Source organism: Monomorium pharaonis, chromosome 6, assembly GCF_013373865.1.
Source record: "Monomorium pharaonis isolate MP-MQ-018 chromosome 6, ASM1337386v2, whole genome shotgun sequence".
Taxonomy (NCBI): Eukaryota; Metazoa; Arthropoda; class Insecta; order Hymenoptera; family Formicidae; genus Monomorium; species Monomorium pharaonis.
Window position 1 is genome coordinate 4,922,514 of NC_050472.1, and position 19,367 is coordinate 4,941,880.

The 19,367-nt window shown below is 35.9% G+C and overlaps 2 protein-coding genes across 17 annotated transcripts in view; one reads left to right on the forward strand and one right to left on the reverse strand.

Annotated features, from left to right (window-relative positions):
* Positions 1 to 19,367, forward strand: part of LOC105830577 (long-chain-fatty-acid--CoA ligase ACSBG2-like) — a 47,470-nt gene that overhangs the window by 7,171 nt on the left and 20,932 nt on the right. The gene's annotated exons all lie outside the window — the stretch shown is intronic.
* On the reverse strand, positions 1,592 to 11,840 carry LOC105840699 (vitamin K-dependent gamma-carboxylase). 7 transcript variants are annotated; one of them, XM_028192934.2, is made up of 12 exons: positions 10,571 to 11,840; positions 6,931 to 7,244; positions 5,784 to 6,043; positions 4,793 to 5,114; positions 4,522 to 4,695; positions 4,207 to 4,370; positions 3,872 to 4,090; positions 3,447 to 3,715; positions 3,022 to 3,222; positions 2,660 to 2,898; positions 2,116 to 2,427; positions 1,592 to 1,786 (listed from the first exon to the last, which is right to left on the reverse strand). In XM_028192934.2, exons 3-12 carry the CDS (start codon positions 6,025 to 6,027, stop codon positions 1,627 to 1,629), a joined length of 2,304 nt encoding a protein of 767 aa, XP_028048735.2. In that variant the 5' UTR covers positions 6,028 to 6,043; positions 6,931 to 7,244; positions 10,571 to 11,840; the 3' UTR covers positions 1,592 to 1,626. The 7 variants fall into 7 exon arrangements, with proteins under 7 accessions (XP_028048735.2, XP_028048736.2, XP_036144003.1 ...); XM_028192935.2 differs by having other exon boundaries at positions 6,931 to 9,651; XM_036288110.1 differs by having other exon boundaries at positions 6,931 to 9,667.

The following is a 19,367-nucleotide window of genomic DNA, read 5'->3' on the forward strand; positions in this document are numbered from 1 at the left end:
CAGCCCAAGTATTAGCGGCGGCGTCGTAACTAAAATTGGTAGGCGGCGGCGGCGTCGCCGAAAATTGTTGTTACTAGCGGCGGCGCGACCGGCGTATGGAAATTTAGGCCGGTATTTATAGTCGGATCTTATATTTAAGATCATCTTAAGTACTGTCTTAAGATGTCATCAACCAATCACAGAGCCGTATTAGCATCTTAAGACATTGCTTGAGACGATCTTTAAATAAGATTCGACTATGAATACCAGCCTTAGTGGCGGCGGCGGCGAATGGCGGCATTAGAACTTTTTTTTCTAATGTTTTATGGTTTTCACCTTTGATTATATTAAGTACTATTTATGTAGTCAAAAGTTTCTACTAAATGCTCTGTGGTGCAACGGCGTACCGTAATAACGACGGCGGCGGCGACGGCGTAGCGTGGCGGCGCAGAGGTCAACTCCTGAATGTTCAAAAGATTTTAGCCGCCGCTCGTGATTCGTTAAAAAGTTATTAACAAAAAAAGTTTCATAAATATGATACATAATATTGCTGCTTTACTTAAAGTCTATGTGGTGTATAGAACGCGTGGGCGGGGTACAAGGGGAAGACTTTGCTCTCTCCCTACATCCCCGCGTTAATTTTCATAAAGCACGCATTTTTGCGTGCTTTAAAATAAGAAAATCTATTAACTATTAGAATTTTATTTATTATAAACCTTTTTATTAGAAATTTATTAAACTAAAATCAATTTATTAAATTCTGATAATGAAATTTAATATAAGGTAAATATATATTAAATTATATTAAATATATATTGACACAGAGAAAGGAGATAGGAAGACATTTAATAAGAGTATTAAGTTTTCACAATTTTTTAAAATTTGCTTTCTTTGCCTTTTAACAATACAATATTCTTATCAGTGTTATATATATTTTGTAATTGTAAAAACTGAGACCAAATTATAATAACAATTATTATTTAATTAGTCTAACGTCTATAGTACTGCATGCGATAAATAATGTAAATCGTATAATTTCTTAAAAATATAAAACTTTTTGTATTTAATTCACATTTATAAAATATATATAATTTATTTCTAAGTTGCTGATACTTTTAGATATTAAAATTGATCGAATATCAGTCTAATAATTCTATTTTAAGTTACAATAGATTATCACATTAATTTTTAGCAAGATACTGTATTATCACATGATATATGTTTTGCATAATATAAAAATAATAAAAATAACTTCTTTGCTATACTCATTTTTTTATGATAACGATATATATTGTGCGTACTTTATATATATTCTTTAAATATTTATAAATATAGATTTAATATATTTTTAATAAATAATTTTTTCTATAATTATTAAAGATAAAATAAAATAATCTTAACTTGTTTAAAAATTATGTATATATACATAAATTACTTTAATGCTTTAAAAAAGTTATTTATTAATTGTAAGGAATGTAATTTTTTTACTGGGGAATCATTAAATTTTTAAATTATTGACTCCGAAATTACAAGTTGCTAAACTTTAATGGTCAAATTTAATATTGCTTTGAAAAAGTAAAAAAAAAGCTGAAAAGTAAATAAGTTGCTAAAATTGTAATCATATCTCACTCATTATATTAGTGGACATTACTTGTTAATGCGTATTCGTCGTATTATAGGAACGTCATATACTAAATTTAAGAAGGCATTTGCTATATGGACGAATGTTTTTGTCCACGCAATGATTTTATTATTAATTTGCTTTAATAGCCATGGCGTATTTTTTACCATCGAAGGAGAATTTCTTCTGAAAAGAAAAAGAGTACAATTTTTTAACTGATTTGATTTCAAAATTTTATTATTTAACATAATAGAAGTTTCGTTAATTTAATTTAATTTAATATAATTAACTTTTTTATCATAAAAACACACATTAGTAACATGTTATGAATGTATTACACAAAATTTTTTTTAGATAAACTCAAAAAAGTATTAAAAATTTATTTTTCTAAATACATACATTGAATAGTCACAATTTATTATAAAATTTTCATAGAATTTTATATTTAAATTTTAATTCTTATATATATTCTTTTTTATGTATAATAATATTTTATTATAATTTATGTAATTTACCTTTTATTATCCAATTGCTTTGTTTGATTGGTATAAGTATACATATAGCATGCCGGATAAGAACTTGTTGTTTTTATTCGATGAAATTTCCCTGTTTCAATAGGAATCGATTTCTTTTTTGACATAGTGATTACATTCATCGATTTTTCTTTGCTATAAGTTACTTCGCCTTTTAGCACTGTTAAAGAAACGTTTGCGAAATCAGTGGATATGTAATTTTCCAAGTACATCCCTGGAAAGTCGGCCACAAATAATACATCTGTATAATTCGACCAAGTAAATACGTGCTGCTGAATTTCATCCATTTTATATCTGAAAATAATAAAAAAGTATATTTTGAATTAAAAAAAGCGACTAATTATAATATTAAATATTATAATAAAAAATTTCATTATTTTTTAAATTTATAAGCCTATCAAGATATTTTGTATATTATTATTTATTCTTTAAAATTAATTAATATTACTTTCAACGTTATACTTTATTTTGAATATTAATATAACATATTACATTTAATAAATTAATTTAACGATTATAACCATACCGATATGAACTATACTGCGTGAGTAATGGCATCAGAAATGAAACAGGTTTAAATGGATGCCAATCGACTGTTAACATATCGACGTTTGGATCGAATATTCTCTGTTGAAATCTGCCGTTTAACGAACACCAAACATCTATGTAAATGCTTAAATTCGTAGATAGTTTCATCCACTTTTCCTTATCCTTAGATTGATAATCAGTTCTCAACGCTTCCTCTTTTCGACGCATTAAATTATTCTGAATTTACGTAGATAATTATTTGATTAGTAAGACAAATAGCTTAATGTAATAATAGCACAAGAAGAAACATTATTAAGTATTTCAGGAAATTTATTTGATGCTATTTAAAAAATTGCGAACCTTTAAGCATTGCGAATATTGTATCGCCATATCTCCGTGTCTCACCCATCGATCACTTTGCACCCACGTATCAGGATCTAAATATCGTATCTCGTCGTTAATATTATCGTGCACTTTAATTACCACGAGTATCGTGTCCCAGGCATGAACCATCATGTCCCAGGAATAGCCATATAAGCCTGGTACCCAATTGTTATAACCCTGAGATACAAAACGTTTTATTTTCAGCAAAGATATGACGATCATATAACAATTATTGTGAATTTATAAAAACTTGCAATTTTTAAATATTGTTTTACATATTGTACGTTATTTTGCGAAATCAACTTAAGTGTAAAAATTTACGTGTCAACATATTTTAGAATTATTGTTGTTTGTACGAATACTTAGGTCACATGATGTAATAATATTAATAGGCTCGATACCTTCGATATAAAATGCGAGTACGGCAGAAAAAGCTGCAGTACGAGATGGCACAGCAACAGCGATGCTACAAACTTTTGTTTCCTTGTAGTGTATTTCGATGATGTCGAAATTCGTCGAGTTATTCGAACTTTTTTATAAACACTGGTTTCTTCTTCAACCGATTTAATCGAGTTCTCAGATGACCGTGTATTGTTAACTTCTTTATTATTTTTGGGGGGAGATTTTAAATTAAGAAAATTTTTTTCGTTTTCCTCGTTCATTTTTTTCTCTGAAAATATATGTAAATATTTTAAAGCTAATTGTTATGGTAAAAAAATAGATATTTGTGTTACAAGTGACGAAAGTCACCTAATTTCCTTCGAGTGCATTCACCCGCACGAGTAAGAAAATAGCCGATCCGCATATGTAACACACAATTATTTACCTTCACGCATGGCTTCATTACACAAGATTTCATTAGACAGTAAGCACTTTACAGTTTCTTTTGCTTGACCGTCAGTCTCTTTTACGCTATTCGCGTCGCTTGAAATTGTATTAATTGGTGAAATCTTTTGTTTCCGTTTAAAGTACAGCCCTAATCTACGCGGCCAGTCTACACGGCAAAAGAGCGGCATTGTTGCCAGGCACACATATGGAAACATTCCTGAAAAGATTTTTTCACAAGTTTTTTTTATTAATAATCGTATCAAGAAAAATCTACAAATCTAGTCGTATCAAGGTTTGTCCAAAACTTCTGTTTGTTTTAAATATAATAATTACCTATGCTAAACAGTCTCGAGTTCATTAAATGAAAAGCTGCGCAGAAGATCATGGACGGTATGCGTGTTTTCTCGAGCATCAGCAAAAACCCGACGGTGAGATCGAAGATAAAGCCGAACCAATGAACGATTAGAAAGTCAATCTGCTCAGGAAGCAGAATTATTCTGAAAAAAAGCAGTTTCCTCATAAATACGCCAGCTCACCAACTAGAAAACAATCAATCCTGTTCTTATTTTACAACAAGTTTGTTTACAAGGATTTGTATACGTGATTTGTACAATTTTTGTTTTCGCCTCGAATAATGAGTGTTCTTACTTAAATGGATGAAATACCCAATGCCTAGACAGATTCGTCATGGCGTAGCCTTCCAGCCATTCTCTGCTGAACTTCTTCAAGCCGGCCAAGAAGTAAAGCGCGAAGAATTGAAATTTCAAGATGAAGTAATTCCAGTACGGCACAGAGCTGCCTTTCTGTTTCGCATCTAACGCACTGTAAAAAAAAATAACAGCATATGTTAAACATCTTACTGACGACTTTAGTGCGTGTTTAGGAGAGTTTACGTGGAAATACAAGATACTTGACTTACAAATACTTGTTCGCTTCCGTTCCCCAGAGCAGGGTGGCCACGATGCCGTAGAGATAGGTGTGATTGTTCCAGTAGCTCTTCTCTAGCAAGAAGATGTACCAGTAAGGCAACACGAAGCAGGCGCACGCGATCTTGAACCGCAGACCGAGCGCGATCCCGAAGGCACCCAACCACATCACCGCGTATATCATTATCATCCATAGCAGCGACGGTGGCTTCATTCCATGGATCAATGGGAAGTGACATTCCCACGGATCTCCCCATTTTATATCGACGTCCGCGAAGCCTCTCTCCTCGACGACGTCTATCACCATGCACAGACCTGGAAAAGAACGTGATTTGTCATTGGATAAGATTTCAGAGCGTATTACCGCAATTCTACAGGTTTGATCAGGATTGAAAAAAAAGGGATTGGGATTGTTGTTGTTGATCTAAGTCGCTTTATTAAATTATTGTTAAAAGACTTGTGTCTTTAAAATGGATCTCTTTTAATGTTAATTGTTTTAAAAAATTTAATCAAGTTTTATTACACGCTGCGCGAATTGTTGTTAAGATAGGGACGCACGCGAGTAATACACTTTTTCTACCGGCGATACAGAATCACGGTCGTGCTTTTATTGGCTCGAGCCATTAATTCTCATGACTGCTTTAATAGGTCTTAAATCGTGTCTAGTTCTTACGATTCATGTTCTTCACTCGATTTATGAAGTGTTGCGACGAGCAGTATTAAACTGTATGATAACAGCGATAAGCCAATGTGCTAATTTGTGGAATTCTCTTCCTAGTCCTAATGCTAGTATAACGATATAATTAAATTTTATAATTAAAATTGAGTAATCTGTTAATCATTTGTTTGCTACTATTTTGTCTAATAATTTTATTTACAGAGTCTTTAGCAACCATATAAAAGATATTTTAACTTTTGCTAGTTACCTACCTTAGCTTGTAATTAGAGAAATTACATGACAATGTAATTATCATATTGGCTTACCGAACAGAGCTCTGGTCACTCCTAGACTGGCTGGATCGGTCGGACGGTACAGAAATTGAGTAAACTTCTCAAAACTTGATACATCGCTTATTTTAAAACCAAATAATCTTTCAAAATTGTTATTAAATGATAGCTTTAGTGATGACCAACGTTCAGACAGGACGTTCACAGAATTTCCATTGTGTGATCCGTCTTTTGGCGGCGTGGACGTATTTTTTGTCGGCTCATTTTTTTTCCTCCACATACCACCGATTCCAGTTCTGCACAAGAAAATAACAGATTTCCAATTATAATTTTATTCTGAAGCTTTTACTCGAAGTCAAACACTGAGAAAGCGCATTTAAAAAATGGAATAAAAAATAAAAAATATCGGATTGGATTCACAAATATGATGACAACAAATTTAAATATTTTATTTTTCTTTTAGCATAATTATAAATTTTACACAATTTATAAAATGAAAGATAAATATGATAACAAATTAGAAAAAAACGTATGTATGAATAATTATACTATTTAATAGATAGTTACGTGGAGTATTAAAATTCTTTTTAATTTAGGAGAATTGCATAGAATGATTTTTTAGAGAGCGAGGAATACTCGATAAACTTTTCCAGGTATTTATTTCTGTTAATTTGTAACAAGAAATTAGTTGTAATGTACGGTGATTGAATGAATTGTTTCGATCATCGCCGACGAACAAGTCACACTTTCGGCGAGAAGAGATTTTATTAAATTAAATTAAATTAAATTTTTATCAAATCTTGTTCTATATTAAATAATATTTATTTTACTTACGTATTACTTTAACCGATTCAAAAATTATATTGTTGAATTAATAAATTAATAAAGTTAGACTAACACTATACTGTTGGATTAATAAATTAATGAAGTTAATAAATTAATTAATATAAGAGAAATTTAATATACTCTTACATTAGTACCTCCATTTTGTAAACCGCAATGCAGTTATGATTCTGAAAAACTGCCACGTGCAACGACTGTCGAAACAATTCTCCCGCATGCAGAATACATCACACACTCGTCACGTGTTTCTCCCACCCGAAAATCTCGACGCGGTTTCAAATGCACAGATTTTTAGGAGACGAGGGGACGGGAGATCAAAAGCTTGAACCGCACACAATACCTGGCCCTTCACGAGCGGAGATGACACTCCGTGAGGAGTCAACCGCTGCAATTGGAAGACGAGATCTTCGTCTTTGCTAGCGTCGTATAGAAGGCTGGTCGGCTTCTGTCTGGAGTCTGGACAAGCTGGAGAAGGAAGAGAGGAGCACTTCGCGCCGGTTGTTCCAGAGGTTCAGAGTAGGAATACCGTCGCCAGGCAACGTGGCACGAATTATTGACCCGCGCCCGCGCAATAATTATACTTCACGACATTTCTTCATCCCGCATGCACTAGGATTTCGTTAGTGAAGATCGATACATCGTCAACAGTAAAGTCTACAATCGGAAAATATCAACTATCAAATAACTTTACAATAAAATAAAATAAAATAATTTTCAGAAACTTAGATATATTATCTCCGTGCCTCTTACAAATGCTACTTTATTGGAATTAACTGTATAAAAAATAATAGCTCTAGTTTAATTGTAATACAATTTAGGACCGCTTATAGAGTCAAAGCTAGTTGCTATTTCAATAATTTATTAAATAAATATACAAACGTTTCGGCATATTATATTTTCGGTCATCCTCAGTGTTCAAATACATTTCTTCGCAAGAACTTAGAGTAGTCAATTTATTTAATAGATCTATTGTTTATCGTAAAGTTTGTTTCTTGAAAAGCAGATAATTGTGCCAAGTATCCTATCACTCGTTTTTACAACAACCGTAGTCATTGTAAATTGCCATAGGAATCTTTTTAACGAACTTTCTCAGTTATTGTGTGACTTCAAATGATTGTTACGAAGGTCGGACTATATAGAAATCTAGAATAAACTGTATAGAAATCTATATCTTTCTAACAATCACTTAATCATACAATAACTGAGAAAGTTCGTTAAAAAGATTCCTATGACAATTAGGTATATTTTCAGATAAACTTTTTAATTTAATCATTTTATTAGTAAGTAATAAATTAAAAATTATACACTTAAGACGTTAGAATAAAATATTGATATCTATGTGAAAACAAAGAATTTTGTCCTGTTCAAAAAATATATTTCAGTATTTTTTTAGGTAGTAAAATGAAACATTGTTAAACTAGTCAGATACAAATGTATTGTATAAGTCTGATGTCTTCTATATATAGAATATATGATTCATAAGATCTCATTAACAGTGTCTAGATTACACTCATGAGCTATATACAGCTATACCGCGTTACTCGCAACGGGTTTAAGCAATTATTATTTTACTAAATTGAATTGCATACTTTAATGGCATACTTTAATGAATTGCACACTTTCTAATTAAAATGAAATAATAATATTAATCGCGCGATAATTATTGAGCAAATAGTTTTGGGAAATTTGTGAGATGCTCATTAAAATATAAGTTTAAATATTTTAATAAAGTTCAAATGGTTTTTAGATAAATTCGAGATAGCGAGCGAAATTCAAGATGTTTTTTTTTTACCACGATAGAAATATCTGGAGCAGGGTTAACAGCTTGAGATAATTAGCCCCTGGCTTATCGTGCGGATTTCCACGCGAAGTTTCTTCGCATAGTAACACACAACTTCCCACTTTACGTTACCGATTTTACATTGCAATCATACCACTTTTCATATCGGTGGCGATATACTCGCGACGCCTACAGAGAGGATCAACTGCATGATTACGATAACAATTCAGACCGTTCGGAATGTCCGCGACACTTATTGGATTCGCGATAATATACTCTGACGGTTGGCAAACGACGGTAAAAGTGATCTTACCGAGTACCGTATCTACGAGCTGATGCGTCGGAGTGCACAGACTGTCCCCTCCGCGTAAGAAAGCATCTTCTTACCCATTTTGTCCCGCCGCGCGCGTTCAGATACATACAACATTGCATTATCTTTGCTCACCAATTTCACTCCACATAACAGAACTTGGATTCTTGACGAGGCAACAGACGAGACACACTAGAGCTCGCTCTTGCTTTATGCTTTCTGTTTTGAAAGTACAACGAAAAGAGGGGGAGAAAATTATCTTATCTTGAAAAATTAAGATCTTTTCCCAATTTTAATTTGAAGGACAGATTATCCGACAAATTCGGAATAAATCTGCTATTTTAGAAAAAATTTTGAGAGCAGTTATTATCGCTCATTTACAATAACGATATCTCAAGAAGAGATTGTTTTTTATAATTTGTAAAATATAAATTTACATCGTCTGCACTGGACTCTTAGGTGCGTTCTATTTGTTTGTCAAAAGTGACAATCTCTGAGTTATGTCATTTTTGTAGGAAATGTGTGCCATATAGACAACTGTTTGGTGTCATTAATAATTTTTCTTTCCAAATATTTGCTCGCGCCCCTTTCCGAGTTGCTGAAGCCCAGATGCAACATTAAGCGCGACGTGCTGCAATAAAATTTGCATATTGCATGCAATAAATAAGTGTACATAGTAAATAATGACTGTGTCTCAATGGCCGAGATTATTTAATCGCGCTGTTCGGTGCCGCTGAATCGACACCAGGAGTCTTTTCGATCTCGCAGCTGGGGCGTTTTAATGAATGGACGTCATTTCGCGCGCTGCATATATATTCCCAACGGCCGTTTTAGGGCTGTAAAACAAAAGGCTGATTTATTTCAGCACGCCCCTCAATCTGTCTCCGTGGACCACTTTTGATTAGTGCTGCCTCTTCAAGTTTCGGCCCTCGAAAATCGTCTCATGACGGATTTCATCCTGACGGGGTCACCTGGTTCAATTTGAATCTGGTCATAGAACACTAATGCTATAATTTTATTAATACATATTTATTAATGCAAACAAAAGTTACAGCAGCTCTCTAAATTCTTCATTCACTCTTTTACGATAACCAGTTTTACTTTCTTACTAAATGTTATATTATATTATAATAGTAAGAAAGTGAAACTGGTTATCGTGAAAGAGTGAATAAAGAATTTAGAGAGTTGCTATTATAATGTTATAACCGTCTTACATCAATTATTCTGCATTTCAATAGAACAGTAAATAATGGAATCATGGTGTCATAAAAGTCATAAAAGATTATAGCGGTCGGTCATTTGAAGCTGACATGTGCAACGCTTATCTGAAAGCACCTATCAACTTTAATCAACTATACAATACACGTTTTGTCAACTTTGAATTGTTCAAAGATCAGTGTCAAGATTTCGTAAAGTATATTTTAAATAGTCAAAAATGAAATCTGTGCTTTGAAATAACTTTATGCATTTCAAAATAATTTTAATTAAGGCGGGGGGAGAATAATATAAATTTTATAGAAAAAAAATATATTGCGTATGTAAAGTAATTCTTGCTGATTTTGTTCACGTATATTTACGTAAAAAGTTTAAATCTCACAAATCTTGATTTGCAAAACAAGAACATCTCGCGTCTTTTTCCATCAAATTGGTAACAAATCGAGCTCGGAGTTTTCAGCGTAAGCGGGGAAATTAATACTAATATTCGTTTATTCCGGCACGGGCCACCCCGAATATTTACCATGCGTATTTATTTTAGAATTCGAGCGGTTGCACCTGGAATCGAGAACAGACGAGGAGAGAGAAAGAGAGAGAGAGAGAGAGGGGGGAGAGAAGGAGAGAGAAAAAACGAGACACGGAGAATGACGCGATCGCAGACGTCTATTTGCTCACCTATTTATCACGGTTTATTATTTCCCATTGTCGGCGAAGTCGATGTATTGTTGACGCACGGGAAGGACCAAGGCGAATCTTCAAAACCGTGTCCGATCGAATTTGCATAGAGAACAGGGTGCATCCGATTACATGGCCCTATTAATTGCGGCTTCGCATTGTTCTCGCGGCTCGCGGAGCCCATTCCTCGAATTACTGACTTCTTTTCGGGCGGAGGGTTCGATCGAAGTATAGGAGAGTATTTTCCCTAATAATGAATAAGAATATGTATAGTAACTTTTTTTTCTCACACTTGTATTTTCTCATTGCATATAATTTCTTTTATATAAATTTTTATAATACACTTAAAACATTTTTCAGAAATCAATTTTTGAAGTATTTGTAAAGTTAGGACGAGATTGTCAGATTATTAGAATGAATATAAGTGTTTTGATAAAATTGTTTATGAAACCGAAATTTTTAATACAATGCACACATGTATAATCTAAGCGATATATGGATTAATGTTATTTTTTCCACGCTTCTTTCGATGTTTTTGAGAATAATTCGATGAATATTTATTATTATTGGCACTTCGGACTCTTGTAACAACATCGAGGGATGGCCGCCGAGGAAGCGAGGGCTGCGAGGTGAGGAAGAGGGAGGAGGGGCGCAGTTAGATGGAGTGGGCAAAAAATCGGGCATAAAATTAACAGTATACAGCCTGCAGAATGCAGTTTGTTGCTCGGCAGTAATATTTCACGAAGGTCTCTCTCCCCTGCGGGGCAGAGTGGGTTCGTTCTCCAGGGGGAGGACGCAACAATGGAACCCTTTACCGTGCCCCCGGTGCCCAGAGCCAGCATCCATACATCATCATTCATACTGGAAAAAAAGGCCGGGGGCACCTTTGCACAGAGCGCAAAGGTTGGGGGACGGTGGAACTTGGCGTGGCACCCCCTCCCCTCTCCCCTGGGGTACTTCGCATCAAGTATTTCCCCAGCGCGCATCGAGAGATTACGTCTTGTCCGAAAGTAAACTTTTAGCGACTTCTGCGATGCTTTGCCCGGAACTCTCGTCCGGAAACTGGATAATCGTTTTTCTGCCACGGAAGCGAAAAGTTTTAAATTTTATTCTACTTTAATTTAAACGTGTAAAAAGATGTTTAATTATATATTAAAATTAAAATTGCGGATACATTGTTTAAAAACATTTAAATGAACTGAATTCAAATGATATATGTTAAATTTGCCTTAAATTAGCGAATCAAATACTTATAAATACACTTAATGCTTCTCACTTAATGTTTCTTACTTTGTTGTTGATTTTTTATCATATAATTATATGATAAATGTGACATGCGATGTTTTAAAAGAAACCTGCAAAGTTCGCAGCAGAAATGCGGCACGTCATTCTCGTGGCTATGTTGCGTTTTTGGGAAGCCAAAACTTCACCCTTTTGACGGACACGCCTTTCGGAGAAGGGAGGATTGCTCTTGTTAACAATGACGTGTAAAAGTCACACCGTGGCGAGAGCCGAGAAACGCGCGAAACCGTGATAAACCGAGATAGGTGGGGATCCGTGATCGTTACAGGAAGACGTGCGATCGGTTTGACCCGGGGACCATCGATCACGCGAGAAATAGCAGCCATCGAGTTTCGCTGGTACCGAGACTCGACTCGGCGTGAAGAAGTGAGAACTTAAAAAAAAAGAAGAGGACGCGACGAGCGTAATCCGCTTTCCGAAACGAGGCAACCCCTTCGCACGACCCATCGGCCGTGTCACAGCACGGATGACTGATTGTAAAACCATGGAGTAACCCACAAAGGGTTGCGACGCGAGACGGGCGACGGAGCGCAGAGAGACGCGAGTGCGAGAGCAGCGCACTGCAACAAGGAGGAGGAGGGGAGGGGGTTTCAAATTGTGCCTCGTAATCGACGTGTAATCCTCTACAACCGTGACAGCTCGGACGTAATGCGCGCAACGAGAGATGACCAGTTTGTTTTCTCTGGTTGGATAATGGGCGACGACTCAATGGGGGCGACTTATTCTGTTAACCCTTCTCCGTTGGAAAATCATGTAGGTGCTATAAATGGAAATTTCAACAGTTCTGGTGGTCATTGATTTATAAATGCTTCGGTCAAGCGCAATGACATTAAAATTTTTTTCTTTTTCACAACAATTAAGGTGAGATTTTTATATGCACGTAATAGCTGCATGTAATATATAATTTTTGTCTGTAAGATTGAGAAAGGAATTTTAAGGAATCAGTTAAACCAGACAGCAAGATTCAATATAGCTATTTCGGGCACAATTTTCCGTCAATTGATCTCAATTACTAAAAGCGCCTTTAATACGTTGCCTTGAATACATTATTTTAATTACGTTTAAAAGCGATTTACACGTAGGCAGATAAACACCTGATCAATATTCTGTTCGATTAGCATGACTTAGGGCAGTCTTCCAGAAGTGTGATCTTGATCACGCTTCCCTCACGCTTCGCTCGTCGCAGCTGCCGCGTGGCTGCAGCTCTGCACGGAACTCGTTTACTTTTTTCCGCTGAAAATCGCGCGGCAGCAAAGTCTTCCCCCCCCCCCCCCTGCCATCCGAAGGGTGTCTTCGCACCCGAGTTTTCGCTTCTTTTCAAAACACAGCGCGTCATCTGTCACGCTTTCGTAATCCATCAACCGATACTGTCAAAATTCGTGTTCCGCGTAAGGATAAGAAAAAAAGATGCAAGTTGCATTCATTATATCGCACAATTAGATCTCGACGAATCTGTCTCGATGTATCAATTCATAATTCTGTTAGCTGTTGAATGTCTCTATGTACAATAATATTAAGAGAACGAAATGTGCGAATTAAAAGGGCGATGCCGTGACGCAGGTCGAATGACGTATACGCGTTGTTTATGCGCGCATATTAATTCGCCTGGACGACGAACGTGGGCGAACGAATTAGAATCTGATTAGCATTCGTCTTCGAGCGACAGTTCATAATCGTCGGAACGGGACAGAGCCGCGCTCGCATTATCGCGTACGAGGGATTTCTATTCTGCGGACGCGTTCGTCCGGAAGGACGTTTTTATACCGCTGAAACTGCGGGGGTTACAGGTACCCTAGTTCAGGAGAGAGAGAGAGAGAGAGAGACACCACCTCGTCCGACGGAGCGTGGACGATTGTCACATAGGGGTTGACACTGAAAGGACGGTTGACACCGTCCTGCCTCGCTGGACCTTGTTTTCAGGGGAAAAAAATGTAGCGATTTTTATCAGTATTTCGTTTCTCCCCGCGGGGATCGGATCCTTTGGGAGTCCGTGTTTTCCTTTGACCCCGGCGACTTACGACGAAGGGGATGCAGAATGGAGATAAAAAGAATATTATTCGTGAGGCCCTCGCGGTGGAAAATGGATTTCTATTAAAATTGTAAGTAATATAACCTTTGTAAAAAAATATATAATGTGAAGTGAGGTAAAAAGATAGATAGAATATCCGTTTTTAAATTAACATTACTTTGGTATAAATGTATATCAAGACTTTTAATTTATTAGAACTTTTAAGAAACATGTTAGTAATATGTTTTGCAACAACTCATCAATTTCTAGCGAGTGTCATCAATGAATGCAGTGCTTTTTTTTTTTAAATAAGCCTTTCCATATTACTTGCATTTACTCTATAACGACATTTTGAAAAATATAAATATAAATTTATTTAATGTTATAAATAATTATTTATTGTAATTATAATCGATAATGTTTCTCATGGAAGTAGATCTGCTTTCATCGATAGATAACGTGATGTAAGAGAGAAGTTTGAAATTATTTGCGATGAAAAATATCACATAATCTGTTCATCGAGCGAATCCGTTTCGACTCGAGCACCTATTTACAGGCCAAGTTTATCTTATAGCATCGCAATAGAGGAGCAATGGCGCGTGCGGTCCTTTTTTTTCTCGACGATATTATTTTACGGCCAACGGCAACTGTTTTACTTGCTCGCGGACCGGACCACTTCGTTCTCGAGTGGCCGGCAGCATCTGCGATGATTACTATACGTGCAACACGCGTGTGTGTTTTTTTTTTAAAGGCCCGTTTTATGTTGGAAAGAGGTTGATTTAAGATTATTTTTAAAAAAGTACAGAATACACGAAGGGTATTTTTACTAAAAATGCAAAATTTGGAAGTCTCACTGTTTAATAATCTGGATTTTTATTAATCGCTCGGAAATATACTTCTTGCGCGGTGATAGCGTGGCTATTATTAATACGGAGGATAATTCCTACGTTATTTGGCCCATATTCCTGGCCCCGAGTTCCTAAAGAGATAATGATCGCTCCTAGGAGGGCGACCGGTAATATAATACACGAGGAATCCCTCGGGACGCGGAGAGGATGGATTCTCGCGAACTGCGCGGACAAAGGCACCCTCCCTCGTCGAGTATTCCCCAGAAACGAGCTCCTGTCTCCTGCTTCGGTCCGTCTCGGATTTTGCGATGCGATGAGTCGGTAAATCCCATTTTTATCGTAATCAATGACTCATGCGGCGAAAATTCGCGGCGAACGAAGATTTTTTCGTAACTCATCGAAGTGAGAGAAAGCTGTGTGTCGAGGAATATCTTACGTTGTGCAAACTGGAACTAAAATTCAAAGAATTAGTCATCTTTATTTATATACAAAAAATTAAGATAATGTGATATTATTAAAATAAACATATTATTAATATTATTAAATAAATATGGAAGGAAATATTGTTAGCTGTTATTTCGGAATTCTGTTATTGCTGTCAATTTTTGTTACACTGAAGAGGTTCTAGATTTAAAATCAAAAAGTTTGTAAACTGATTTAATTACATTTGTTATATAATTGAAAAAATTAATCGAATAATATTCCTTAGCATTTATGCTCTAACAACACTCGTATTGACGCGTAATGTAAATTTTATTTTTGTTAAAATTGATTTATTCCTAAAGCTACAATTATTATATATTTATTAAAATATTACAGTTACAGAATTATTGTGTAGTAATATTATTATCATCTTGTTATCTATTCGAGCGCAATAAATTTAAAGTTACGAAAAAAAAAGAAAGCTATTTAATATGAAAGACGGTCCCTCTTCTTAGTGACGCTCCGGCAGATAAATGAGACAATGAGGTGATAGTACACGAGTACAAATATAATGGTAATGGTCGCTGGTAACTGGGGACCGGGGCGGAAGATTACGATCTGCTTGGCCATTGTGCGTCGACGCGCGTTTACGGCGTACGGGGCACACGAGAGGCTTGGCTGGCGTTAACGTCAAAAGGCGTTATTCGCTCGAGTTGGCTCACCTGGCCGCCGCGGAAGGTATCTCTGATCGGGAGGTATCTCGATGGGATTCTAATGTGACCACTTTGTTTCACTCCCTTTGGAGTACCACGTAACCGCCGGTGGTCTTCTCTCATCCGTTAACGGAAATCGAATTTGCCGACCTAACTCTTAACCCGTATTACCTTTTTTTTTTGTCTTGAGGGACAACCGGACGTCGAACGTTTCTATTTTTGCGAATAAAGGGGAAGCTGTTGGGGCAATCTCTTGCTACATTTTAATTAAGATTAATTTGAATAACGGGAAAAACGGTTTTGCAAAGTGTCTTAAAATTTAACTGACAGGGGAACCTCACGAAACTTTTGTATAAAACATCTTTCGATATTTTGTTTAGTTTACGAGATATATGGAGACAAGGCAAAAACCCTCAACTTTTGAAGGATGATTTCAATTTTTTAAACCGTTTCTTGAGCAACGAGAAAAATTTAAATTTATGTATTTACTCCTTCTACATTTATGCCAAGTTTCATTAAAACCAAAATTTTCGGGTTCGCGAGGTTCCCTTGCGAATACAAATCTTTTAATTCTTTGTTACATTATTAAAATAATTATGCCAGACTCTCAAGTCAGTTGCTGAAATATCAAAACTTTTTGCAGCATTGCTTATCGTACTTGAGTATCTTAATTATTTGTAAATCTTTAGATATTTTAACGAACTCACGTTGATACAAGATGCGATTTATAGAGATCACAAGGCTCTTTTACTTTGAGAAAATTTTTTGTCTTTAATTTATGGTTTATTGATACAATCGATCGATCGGATTTTTTCTTTGAAAGGTAATCGCATGTATTTCGACGTAGTTCGTTTGTACTCGCGCTGAGGAGAGCCGTTATCTGAATCAGATTTAAGTGCGGGCGCCTATGATCATCCGCATGGGAGCCAGGGGTGCTTTTGTGAATAGCCTGAGCACGAAACGATTGAACCGGCCGTACGAATCGTTACGACAATGACGTTAACGTCTACGATCGTCTAGAATTGTTTTTTTATGTATCCCTCGTACGATACAACGCTCTCTCTTCTCTTCTCATTTAATCCCTGTATACACGATACGAAATCTATGTGAGTCAATTAGAAAGATAATAATATTGTTATTAATCTTTTCTTGGTCGTCTAGACGGCGTTCAATCGTATCAAGAGGTTTTCCTATTTAGAGCTTAAAAGTTTCCGATAAAATTTCATTTTATATGTATTTGTATTTGTTTGCGTACACCTAAATGGTTGTGTAAATCACTTCAACAGACCGAGCGTTTTAATTGAACCCCTCTGCAAACTGCTACGGGCGTATCACGTGCTGTAAACATTCACTACATGACAGGCTGCTCCAATATCCTCCGGCAATTTCATTTGATCGCGCTCAATCCTGCCGTACTGTTTTACCACTTCTAATCACGGTATTGTTGAATTTGTTTGAATCATCCGTCGATTCTTTCATCCGCATAATTTTCGAGACAAGAATATTCCAAGAGAATAATTTGATTCTGAGCGAATGTATTGCCAAAGAGATATTTAAATGTTTAAACGTTCACGTGTTTCAAAAATAACTAAAGTGAAAGTTTAAAAAAATTAACTCGTTTAAAATTAAGATAAAAGTAGTCATTATCCAACTTTAGCAATTAAACAAGCGCGAATAATAAGGGTCAAACCGTATCTGCTTAAACAATTAGATCGCGCCTGATTCCCATCGTCGTGATGTTAATTACTCTAATCGACGCGCCAAGTGCCACCAACAACGAATTTGCCAGTCTAATGGACGACACGTGGCAGCGGAGGGCGCGAAACCGCCGAGATTAGCCGGGAATCTCTCCTTCGGCTATGATATCTCAATTACGGTCAACTTTTACACTCGCTGCTCGTTTGACACGTGTCGCCGGATTCAGGGTTGGTGATACCGACACGTGGCGAAGGCGTTCGTTCGCGCGCTCACTCCTCCTCGTTTCGTAGTCTCCGTTCTCGCGCACCCGCAGCCGAGCCGCACGTGACCGCCGTCGTTCATCGCGTTAACTCGAGATATCCGTTTAAAGAAGAAGATCGATGACGGATGCGACGAATAGACACGCGGCTGATAACGGTGGGAAATACGACGGAGGCGTGAAAAAGCGATGATTAATCGCTCTGGGATCATTCTTTACGGTATTCTCTTTGCATATTTGTATATTTAATAAAATTAGACAGTAACTTGTCATTCATATCTTTTTATAAAGTAAATATTTTATTTTGTAAATTATTGACAAATTATCCATGTGTTATCTCTATGCTTTGCCATTTCTTCTCGCAAATTTATAAACTTGATGTATAAACATTTAATTTAGTACAAAAATTTAATAGAATATTTAATATAAAAATCTAATAAACGATTTTATATATGTTTGTCCTAAATGCTTTTCGTCGACATATGGATCAAATTGTTCGGGACCTCAAGTGTCGAAATAACACTATCTATTTCATTTAAATGCTATTCTTCTCTTTTTTGATCACTTTTTTAAAGCCTCTCATGTCGCCACGTGGCACCTTCGACGCCGCAGATGCAGAGCGGATTATTATTTTATGACTGTCCGGTCTTTTTTTTTTGTCGGGACACCCGTTATCTGTGGACAATTCTTGATCGAACTGACACGCACTTTGTGGACAAATATGCGCACCGAGATGCACTGTTACAGCTCTGGTTCCGGCACGTGACCGACACGTGTCGCGTGCGATAGTTTGCGGAGTGTAGGTAAAGCGTGGTACGATTTCAGCCAATTGGCTGGAAAGAATTATCGCATGATAACGTGCATAATCTGTCAAATTATCTGATCTTTGTCATGAGAGAACAGTCTGGATATAATACACAGATATATTATAAATAAAACATAGATATGAATTGTATATCTTTTTTTTGATATCACAATATTAAGCTTATTGTTAAATATAGTATTCATATTTATTATACTTTTTTATTAGAAAATTAAAAATATAAAAATAGTATAATTTTATTGTTCCATAAAAATATTACTTTAAAATAAAAGAATTAAACCATTTGATATTCCAAGAAATAATTTACTGAAATATAAAAACAATTTTAATTTAAAGATATATAATATAACTTTTTATTGTTATTCTCCTTGAATTCGAAACAATTTCAAAGTTTTATATGTTTTTTCAATAATTTGAGAATCACGTAGAAACATTTAATATTTAAAATGGTCTCATTCCTCAGGCAGCGGGATGAAAATCTCGTTAACCGACTTAAATACCTTGAAATTACACGTTCGGTGGTGCACAAAGGTGGACGAGCACCCCTGTGCACCGCATTCTAATCGATTCGACATGGTCGTCGGGACTTCGATTTTCCTGGGCGCTGCGCTTCCCCCAACGCTTCGGACCACCGTAGAAAATGCATAACTTGATCCTTAGTGTGTTAAAGCCGTCTGCTGCTGCACTGCGAGTTGTCCCACGGAAGCTTTTTTACACCTTCCG